Source organism: Sarcophilus harrisii, chromosome 2 (genome assembly GCF_902635505.1).
Source record: "Sarcophilus harrisii chromosome 2, mSarHar1.11, whole genome shotgun sequence".
NCBI lineage: Eukaryota > Metazoa > Chordata > Mammalia > Dasyuromorphia > Dasyuridae > Sarcophilus > Sarcophilus harrisii.
Window position 1 is genome coordinate 98,191,118 of NC_045427.1, and position 11,615 is coordinate 98,202,732.

At 35.0% G+C, this 11,615-nt stretch overlaps 1 protein-coding gene across 2 annotated transcripts in view; it reads right to left on the reverse strand.

The window, feature by feature from the left end:
• Positions 1-11,394, reverse strand: part of PPP4R3B (protein phosphatase 4 regulatory subunit 3B) — an 85,782-nt gene extending 74,388 nt beyond the window's left edge. The window contains exons 1-2 of one of the 2 annotated variants that reach the window (XM_031950504.1): positions 11,021-11,394; positions 9,573-9,628 (exon numbers count right to left, since the gene is read on the reverse strand). In XM_031950504.1, the coding sequence (XP_031806364.1) occupies positions 9,573-9,628; positions 11,021-11,162 (198 nt within the window). In that variant the 5' untranslated portion in view covers positions 11,163-11,394. The remainder of the gene's footprint in view (positions 1-9,572; positions 9,629-11,020) is intronic. The other variant, XM_031950503.1, reaches the window with a different exon arrangement.
• Positions 11,395-11,615: the final 221 nt, after the last annotated feature.

Sequence of the window (11,615 nt, forward strand, 5' to 3'; positions counted from 1 at the left end):
CCTAGAATACAATTCTCTCATGTTGATTCTTCCATCTTTTAAAGGATATTACTAAGAAAGCCTAAATATTATAAGCTCCTCTATTTTTGAAGAACAGCACATGCTACCCAATATCAAGTTAAGTGAAGTCACTTTACACTTTAACATTATGGCTCTCTCAGTTCTTGTGATGTTTCCCAAACTCTCAACTATTTCATCTATCTAAGTAACCTATAATTTATTATCAACATAGCTTCTGTTTCTGTTTTTGTTATCTTAACCTGAATGATCTTGAGTGCTACCTAGTTCTTGAATTTCTTCATATCTAAGTATATAGCTTCTTTATATATTCTCTAGGTCCTACCTCTTTTCCCTTCTATATTCTTGCATTATCTACCCACAATTTACTGGCTCTCCTTGAAATGAAGAAATGTTCTAGAATTAACACAATGACAACCCTTGACCAGTGAGATCCCAAGATCTATCATTGTGATGACAATGGTATTGAGGAAAGGAGTAAGAAAATTCCTAAGATTCTTAAGTCACTTTAGTTTTCGAAAATGAACTTTTAAGAAATTATTAGAAATATAAAACATTTTCACAAAAACAGAGAAATATATTTATAGAGTACAATTTATGCATCCAATGTTAGCCACTGATAAGACCATCAATAACAGCTCACTGAATTATTTCATTCCCTTACCTATTTGAAGAGTATGCCAATATAAGCTATTCAATTTTCTTGCCAATAATAAATTTAGATTTGTGGGAATTCCAGGGCTGGTGAAATCTTCAATCTTTCTCAGAATTTGAATCCTACTCTTATTTCCAGGCATGGGTCCCTATGATTTATTTTCTGATCCTTTTCTATATTTCTGCTCTACAAGTCATCTTTTCTCCTTCAAAACCCTCCTCTAGATTTTCAGTGATCTCACATTTACTTATTTTCTTTGGCCATTTTGGGGGAGGTAAGAGTTCCAAGAAACCCTTTTCTCACCTCTTATTTTTCTCTGACCTGTTGGGTATGACTGTATCATAGTTAGTGAATCAGTTACAAAGGGAGGTTATATCATTCAGTGAAGATAAACCTCTTTGTCTTAATTCTAAACTAGCATCCAGACCAGCTGTAAAATCAGAATTGTACTGAAAGTCTTAAATCTCTTATCCGCTAATATTTGGTGATTATGAAGAAATATCTCCTTTTCCTCATTAACTGTGCTGCTTTCACTACATCCTTTCAAGATTCTGTTTTATGTATATCCTCTACTTATCTGTTGAGGATCCATCTTGTGTGGGTTTCTCCTACCTTTAAAAGCATGTACATATCTAAAACAAACAAAAATTTTCTTTATACTCTAGCTACCAGTAGTACTCAAGCTAAAATTTTCAGTTTATTTTCACTGTCTACATTTCACAGGCTCAAAATCACAAAGACTTCCAAACAAACTCCAATCAATCCAAATCAATCCCAAACAAAATCCTGATCAAACAAACTCCAGTAAAATATATACAAAACAAGTAGTCATGTCCGTCTTTGCTTAAAGACAATCAGTGAGAGAGAACTCAACACTTATATAAGTGGTTCGAATTAAATGACTCCCAACTGTGGTAAGGAGTTTCTCCCTTAATTCTGCCTTTTAATAACTTTTGCATATTATTCTGACTCTAAATTTTCGAATCTAGCTAGGCTCTTTAGGGAGAGACAGAACAATTCTAATCCTTTTCTCCTGACAAATCTTCAAGTATTTGTAGACAGTTTTCATATCCCTCCTATGCCACCTATTCTCTAGGGTAAACATCTTCACTTTTTTCAACTAGTCTTCATATGATACAACATTAAGGCCCTTCACTATCCTGGCTGTTCATTATATTACCTCTCTTCCCTGCCTGAACTCTTGCCAATTGGTTTCTAATTCTTGCATTCTACTACTGAAGTCATCAATGATCTTTTTAGCTGTCTTAAGATTTTATTCTATTTGGTACAATATTTGCTTCTGTTGAGCTTCTACTTGAGGTATATGAGGATCAAATAATCATTAGGGTCATACAACTCCAAAATCTCCATTTAAGAAGGAAATAGCTTTAATATCTTATTTCTCAGCTGGCTGCACTACTATGAAATTTTTCAACCATCTGTCCATCCTCCCTTTCCCCCACCCCAATAGCCTTTTGGAGCTTCCTTTTGAGTGTTGTTTTCCCCTATCAGATTGCAAACTCCTCAAAGAAAGGGACCATCTTTTTTTTTTTCATATTTGTATACCACGAACTTGGCACAAAGTCCAGCACATAGCAAGTACTTAACAAATGTTTATTGACTGACTGCAATCTTAGTTCTCTTTTCCTTCTGATCGCTACTTTCACCTCTTACATTGAACATTCTTTCCCCTAAAGGTGACAGTCTCACAAGGCTGACTTTGGCTTTCTGCTTTACTCTCTCTAGACAGATTAGAAAAAGTTCTAAATCTTATAAATGATAAATGGATCTTTGTGATCAACGGAGTTAAGTCACTTAATGAGCCTGAATATTGTCATTAAGCAAAATGGGAACAAGTTCCCTGATCCTACTACTTTCAAAAATCATGATAAAAAATACTTTAAACCTTGCAATGCTAGAGAAATGTCAATTAGTGCACATTTGTTTCTTAAGGAAAATCATCTTCTTATAGATACAAACATTATTTTTGTGTACAAGACTCCTAAAATCTTCAGCCTCTATTCCAACTCTAGTATGCTCATCTCCAATTTCATTCAGATTTCTCTTTTCCTTGAACTTCATACAAAACATGGCCTATACCAATCTTCACCATCTCCTATGAATGTACATCACATCCAACCTCAATCATGTAGGTTATCTTTAATTCCCTACAACCAGCAAAAATCAGTTGATTTTTAAAGATTTCCTTTGAATGTCCTTTCATTCTTCATTCTGTTATCATTCTAATCTAGGTCTTTATCATTTTAATTCCTGAATTCCTGAAACAGCCTAATTACTTTTCCATCCTCCAAATCCTCTTCTCTCATACTGCTCTCTAATGCAATCCACTTTGCTTTCTGTTGCTAGATTAACTTCATAAAACACCACTTTTATCATGTTCAAGAACCTATAATAATTTCATGTTATTTATTAACAATTTTAAATTTCCTAATATAGCAAATTTCTTTATAATATGGCTATATTTTGCCAATGAAATATAACTCCTTAAATCACATAATGTCAGAACTGTCAGAAGCCTTACGGATCAACTACTTCATCTTCTCATTTTAGAAATGAATAATTAGGCTCAGAAAGGGGAACTGATCTTTGTAGATCACATGGCAAATTTATGGCATATCCAGGGCTACAATTCAATATTCTTGACTTCTTAGCTTGATATATTATTGTGTGTGTGTGTTGTACATATATTCTTTCTATATTATCTGATCCAACCAATTGACTCACAACCTAGTTGTCATCAGTATTCTAGGGTACTATGCCAATTCCATATACACTTTGTTGATTTCACACCTTCATGTCCTTTCTTACAAGAATTAAATCTGGTGAAGATTTCTCTGATGGTCTCAGTCTATAATCAATCCTTTCCTCCTCTGAATTTTGATTGCACCAATTCTCTAATAACAGTTTAATTCTTCATTCCATATTGTGCTATTCTTTTTCTCTTCTCGTCCCTCCAAACAATCTCCCTATCTTAGAAAGATAGGACTCTTTTAGACATGGCGCGCGCATGTACACACACATACACACACTAAAAATATTTATATATTTTAATATATTTATGTGTTACATTTATTTTTAATAGAGATTCACCGGACTAAATTGCTCATTTTAGTCTTAAGGGAGACAGTTTTAGTCATTCCTATTTCTTAATAACATTCGTATATTTGGTATCTGTTTACATTTGCTTTTTCTAGTATCTATCTTTTAGAAGACCCAATCAATTTATAAGCTTACTTGCTACTTGCAAGCCACTCTTTTAGAGGTACAAAAACATGAAGAATCTATCACTATTTTTGCATATGGTCTTCTCTAAGTTCAAGGTCAATTATTCCTAGTCCCTGAAGGTATTGATGGGAGTATGTCAGATTTTTGGGAGATTTTGGCACCACTATTTTTGCTACATTATTTTAACAAAAACATTTCACTAAAAGCTTTTAAAAAAATAAAAGTACTTGCTTACATTCTTAGAAATGGGCAGGTGCAACATTTAAATAGTAATTTGGGAGAGAAAACACTAAAACTAAGCAGACTATAAAGAGTTCTCGATGGAGGTGGTATTCAAGTTTAGCCTTCAAAGAAGCCAAAAATTCAAGAAGGAAAGGTAAGAAATGCATTATATAGACAGGTATGTGAGAAAGCCTGAATGAAGACAGGTAGAGGGCAGCAAGAGTTGCTACAAAAATAGTTATCAGCTACTTAACTAACCTAAATATCGCCACTGCTTCCCCTCCCCAATCTCTTCCAATAACCATGAAAACCACAGAGTTAACCAAGTCTTGAGCAAGACAATTTAAAATGCTGACCTGCAGTGACTATTACCCCTTGTCCTCTACCTCCCACTTATGTTATTCCCATTTCCTTTTATTTTCCCTTAGACAGTCAGAGCGACATAAAAAAGACTGACCAAACCTGCTTTATGGTTGTTCTTCATTCCTTGAAAGTATATATATGTGGGTTTTTTGGAAGAGCACTATCACCTAAAGTTATATGATCATAGTCAAGTTATTTTAGCTTTCTGGGACATATGTTCTATCTTTAAAATCAAGGAATATGTCACTTTCTATTGCCAGTTTCTTACCCTTTTAAAAGCTTTGATTATGAACAACAGTATCACATAATTACTGTATAGTCCTCAAAATGTAAAATGCATGCAAATATTTCTACATAAATTAGCCAAAAGATAACTATTCTACTTTAAAATAAAAATATTTAATAATGTCCTAAAAAGTAAATTATAGTATCCAACAACTCTCAATGTTTCTAAAGCACTCTTTTCATTAAAAATCCCTCTTTAAGGAACATAGGATAGTTTACCTCTCAGACCTGTGGAAGGGGAAGGTTTTTATGACCAAAGCAGAACTAGAGATCATTACTGATCACAAAATAGAAAATTTTGATTATACCAAACTGAAAAGCTTTTGTACAAACAAAACTAATGCAGACAAGATTAGAAGGGAAGCAATAAACTGGGAAAATATTTTTACAGTCAAAGGTTCTGATAAAGGCCTCATTTCCAAAATATATAGAGAATTAACTCAAATTTATAAAAAATCAAGCCATTCTCCAATTGAAAAATGGTCAAAGGATATGAACAGACAATTCTCAGATGAAGAAATTGAAACTATTTCTAGTCATATGAAAAGATGCTCCAAGTCACTATTAATCAGAGAAATGCAAATTAAGACAACTCTAAGATACCACTACACACCTGTCAGATTGGCTAAGATGACAGGAAAAATAATGATGATTGTTGGAGGGATGTGGAAAACTGGGACATTGATTCATTGTTGGTGGAGTTGTGAAGGAATCCAACCATTTTGGAGAGTAGTTTGGAACTATGCTCAAAAAGTTATCAAACTGTGCATACCCTTTGATCCAGCAGTGTTACTACTGGGATTATATCCCAAAGAGATTATAAAGAAGGGAAAGAGACCTGTATGTGCACGAATGTTTGTGGCAGCCCTTTTTGTAGTGGCTAGAAACTGGAAACTGAATGGATGTCCATCAGTTGGAGAATGGCTGAATAAATTGTGGTATATGAAAATTATGGAATATTACTGTTCTGTAAGAAATGACCAACAGGATGATTTCAGAAAGGCCTGGAGAGACTTACACGAACTGATGCTAAGTGAAATGAGCAGGACCAGGAGATCATTATATACTTCAACAACAATACTAGATGATGACCAGTCCTGATGGATCAGGCCATCCTCAGCAACGAGATCAACCAAATCATTTCTAATGGAGCAGTAATGAACTGAACTAGCTATACCCAGAAAAGAACTCTGGGAGATGACTAAAACCATTACATTGAATTCCCAGTCCCTATATTTATGCACACCTGCATCTTTGATTTCCTTCACAAGCTAATTGTACAATAATTCAGAGTCTGATTCTTTTTGTACAGCAAAATAATGTTTTGGTCATGTATACTTATTGTGTATCTAAGTTATATTTTAATATATTTAACATCTACTGGTCATCCTGCCATTTAGGGGAGGGTGGGGGGGTAAGAGGTGAAAAATTGGAACAAGAGGTTTGGCAATTGTTAATGCTGTAAAGTTACCCATGTATATATCCTGTAAATTAAAGACTATTAAATAAAAAATAAAAAAAAAAAAAAAAAAAAAAAAGAGAGAAAAAAAAAAAAAAAATCCCTCTTTAGCAATTATGACCTATTTCCTCTTGATTCACCTTTGATAAACAATTGTATAAAACATTTAAAAAAACATACTAGTTAAAACATAATCTGTTAATATCTGGGAACATTATATATCATATAAATTAGGTAGCAAAGAATGCCATACACAGTCCTTCTTCTCTCCCCCCCGCCCCCAAAATCAATTCATTTTAATAAAGGAAAAGGCAATGTGACAGCTCTACAATCAATGAGAGAGTTCAAATGCTAACGTATATATGCTATGTGGACAAGTCTCCTGGTGCCTACATCTATTCCTTTTAAGTTTCAGACTAGCTACTAACCTACAAGAGGAGAAGAAGTTTTCCACATTAAAAATTCCTAATATCAAGGAAATCAAAGATCCAAATCCACCCCATTCCCCCATCAGTCCCTACTCTAAATTCTATAATTCTAACCTATGTTAAAATAAAGGATTTTTTCCCCCATTTTCAATTATAATTTTAAGAGAAATCAAAAATTTGCTTTTCTATGTTTCAACATTTTTTAAAAATGAAAATTTCCTCATTACTAATAAGCTATTACTACATTCAGTATCTATTAAAAACTGGCAGCATAATGATAAAGTTATATATAAACTAGCGAATACATCAGCATCCTTTGTAAATCCAAAAGATTTATTTGCAAAACTACTGTTTAATAATGTAAAGGTGATAATTAAAAGGAAATTAAAAAAATACAAAAAATCTTTAAACTGAAAATAATAAAACATCTTTGAAAACTCCAAGCAAATTTTGTGATATGGTTTTGTAAACTTAAGAGATAAAACTACAAAAATGGAAATAAAACACAACAAAAAATCATTTTCTAGTAAATGAGGTTTACAATAAAGAAATAAGTCATACCAAACAGACTAGTTTCGTTTATATATAAAAGACCAGATTTTGCCAAATTCAAACAAAGAATTCTCACATTTAAAAGAATTGGATAGCTAGGTGGCACAGTAGATAGAGCACCAGCCCTGAAGTTGGGAGGACCTCAGAGTTCAAATTTGACCACAGACACTTACTTAACACTTCCTAGCTGTGTGACTCTAGGCGAGTCTCACACACACACACACACACACACACACACACACACACACACACACAATTTTCTGATAAAAATATTCTTAGCATATTATCTAAAAAGATTTAATTTGCAAGCATGTAATTAAAGAGACCTTAACTGCTGCAGAAAGGAGAAGCAAGAAATTACCCACACAAGTCTTAACTACTGAAAAGTTATTAAAATAAAAGAATGGAAACATTTATAGAAAAAGTGATTTTCCAGATAATATATAAGTAATCATATTAAAAAAAAAAAATAGCTCCTTCCATCTCTATGGCAAAGAATCAAAGTTTTTTTTAAATCTGCAGATATTTATAATTAGCATAAATTACAAATTTTAGCTAATTCATTAGAGCAGTTAGATGTTTGTGTGTATATAATAAATACATAAACATTTAATTTAAAGATGCTTCTACAATATTATTGGAACTTTGATATATTTGACAAAATTCTTAGATCCATACTATAGAATCATATTATAAACCTTGTTATAAGGCTATCTTCCCAGTATTTTCAATGACTAAAGACTATTGAAGTTACTTTAAGATGTATGTAAGAATAAACTGTGGAGAGAATTGTAGAAACTTCAAGTTGAAAGAGAACTTGGAGATCATCTTTCACACTTTTCACACTTGTGGCTAAAGCAATTATCTTTTCTCATGGATTTTGTATTAACCTACACAATTTGCAGACTCAGGAAATTCACTGTTTTTATAGCGTTTGGAAGAGACCTCAGAAGACTTTATACACAAAAGGAATACCTACTGTAACATACTCATAAGTGGCTGTCCAGTATTTACTTGAAATCTCCAAGAATGTAGAACCCTATCACCTTGAGGGGCTCATCTCACTTTTGTACAATTTGAATTGTTAAGATTTTCTTACCTCTAATTTTAAACAGCTCTAATTGCTGTGAAGATTTTTTTCCGCTATTAAGTCAACATCTACCTCTTTTTCTAAGATGTGACTTTCCTTCTTTTACCAGAGGTCTCAAATAATGATAGTTATAAAATAAGGGGGAGGAGTTAGAGAGAGAACCACTAGACCTAATATTGAGTCACATTTATTTTGCCCTTACTATATGTCAAGAAAGTATACAAAAGCCCTAGAGATACAAAAGAAGGCAAAAAAGACAAAATTCCTGCCCTTAAAGAGCTTACAGTCAAACAAAGAAGACAACATGTAAAGGACTCAATAAATATAAGAATCAATATAAGTTGAACATAATCTGAGATGAGATCACAAATAAATTTTGACAGTTGATTCTTACCCTGAGAACTAATACAAATCAAATAAATAAAAAAATAGTGTCCTATAAGAATTTAAGAAAAAAAATTCCATTAAAATATCTAAATACTAGAATAGAAATTATATAACACTTAGGATAATCAATTCTTAACAATGAAAGAAAACTCAGTCTACTATTGGTACGACTTTTCTTCTTATTATAGTATATTTCTATTACTATGCATGTACTATTCAAACATTCATAATTAAAAATGAAAACAAAAGGTAATTGCAAGCTACATGGAATTCTGAAATTCAGATGTTAAAAACTAAATTCCACATTAAAGTTACTTTAAATACACAGGCAAAAAAAAAGTTTCAATCGTTGTAGCCATTCTTGGAGATTAAAAAAAATTATGTGAAACAAATGGGAATAATCTCTTTTCCTAAATGAAACAACTGATTTCATAGTCATATACACAATATAAAGGGGAACAGCAATACCCACATTTTTAAAGTATTCTTCTATCTTTATACTAATAATATACCTTAAAATGGAATTTAAAGGGTTTTTGCTACTTTTAAACTTCAATAATACTTGATTCAAAGACTCCAACTCCACACATAAGACTCTCTTCTTGGTTTAAAGAAAATCCTTCAAACTGCCTTTCCAATAAAAAAAAAAAAACACAAAAATAATTCAAATGTGGCATTTTCATAAATTATAACCAAACAAGTTTCCCATTTTTTGGCATTGAAAAGTTTTAACTTGTAAAGTATATCATAATCTGTTATTTTGTTTAGTAAACACACTTTGTCCTAACAAGAAAACTTCACGAACTGTGCCTAATTGATACTTCATTGATCTAATGAAACAACCCTAAATGAAAAATTTCTACTTGCCTGTTGTTTCTGATATGCAGTGTTTGGATTTATCTTTGATTCCAACAGCAGTGACCCTAAAAGATGAGAAGAATAACATATTTAAATTTTCAACTTTAAAAAACAAAACAAAACAAAAAAATTCACAACACATGAAAAATTCTCTTGACTCTTCAGCCAACTAGACATCTGTTTTGAAGTAAAGAAATATGTTCCAAATCACATTTTCTCTCCACTTTGAGCAAATACATTCAATTTAAAATACAACTCTATTTTTCACACCTCTATCTCCCTCTATCATCAAAAAAATAAAAAAGGAAATTAAGGAAACAAAATGACAATTAAAAATCAGTTGAAACCAAAGTTTTTTAAATCCCACATGACTCTTTTGGGTCAAGTTAAAAAAACAAGTCAACATTAATATCCCACCACACTATAGTAACAAAATCTTAGATTAATACAAAATTACAGTATTTTATTTATTCCTCTCACCAATAAGAACAAAACTTGAAATACTTTGTGTACAGACAGAATTGTGTGTCTATTTAAAACACATTTACTCCAGTGCCTACTATTTTAGGACCTACAGATAAAGATACAAAGAATGAAACAATCCTTTTTCTGGAGGAACTCCTTCACTATTTAAAATAAAAAGTGGAAGTGAGTGCCCTAGGAGAAAAAAGCCAAAGCTTTATTTAAAATTTGTTTCTCTAACAACTTCACATTTTTTGTGTAGAGGTTCCTATAACCAAAGGTAGCAAATGACTGCTCTAAGCTTTCCAATGTTAAGACTTCGATTATAAATCAATGAATACAAGTTTACACACAGTCTGCTTTGGTGTCTATCCTGTTTGCAGGGTAAAGTATCCTTTTCATCGCGGCCTCCACAAAGGATCACTCCGGAGCTACCTCAGACCGAAGTGTGTGCGTGTGTGTGCACGTATCGTGGCAACAGTCTGCAGTAACCGATACCAGGCCCCAAGACTCTTTTGGATTTCCCCAGCACCTGTCGGTGGTGGCAATTAGGGCGGAGGATTAAGAACGAGCAATGTTGTTGTTTTTCTTTTTTAATTTAAGGAAAAAGAATTTCCTATCAACCAAAGTTTCATAACCCGTCCCAGAAACATGATCAACAGGACCTCAGCTTTCAAGCGGCGAACCCCCAAGGATATCTGGAAAACTTCCTTCCTTCCTTCGGCCCCACAACTTAAACTGGAGGGATTGTAGTAGAAAGGAGGCAAAATTCAGTCCTGGGGCCGGGGGCCGCGGGCGGGGAACGATAAACAGCTGCTAATTAGGAGTAAACAAGGGAAAGTAGTTTTCCCAGGTCAGAGGGGAAGAGGAGAAAAAAAGGGCACAAGCTCCTCGTCAGGAAGCAGGGAGGCCTGGGGCCTACCCCAAGCAAGCCCTACCATCCTCAAGCTGCAAGCGACATCCTTCCCCCGCCCCCGCCGCCCCCGAATCCTTACCGTCGGACTCGGCCCGCACCAGGAGCGACATGCCTTTGAGCCGCTCCACGTAGGTCGAGGAGACGTGCCCGGTGCCCCGGTCGTCCCATTGCCGGTCCTCATTCAGGGTGTACACCTTTACCCGCCGCCGCGTATCCGACATGGTGGCTGGCCGCTGTGCCGCCCCACCTCCGGCCGCCACCGCCGCCTCCTCCTAACTAGCCTAGTCCGTATCTCTCAGTCACGGGAGCACGCAGCGGCGGCGGCGGCTCCGGACAGGCCACTGTACACCATGGCTCCAGGGAGCGGTCGCACGCAGGGGTGACCACTGCTGCCAATCTCCAGCACCACGGTACCCGCACTAACTTTCACCGTCTCCCCTCCCTCCCCCCAGCTCACACACACCCACCCTCCCTCCGCCCACCCCCCTGAAACCTCCCTAAGGGCTCGCTCGCTCTCTCCCGCCGCCGCTGCCGCCGTAACCACTACAAGTCCGCCATCTTGTAACCCGATTCTCTCTGCCTTTCTCTTCCTCCTCCAGCGGGCTCGCACGGGCTGCCCTAGCAGGGGCTACGGCGGCCGACGAGCTCAAAACAAGGCGCCTGGCTGCTAGTTC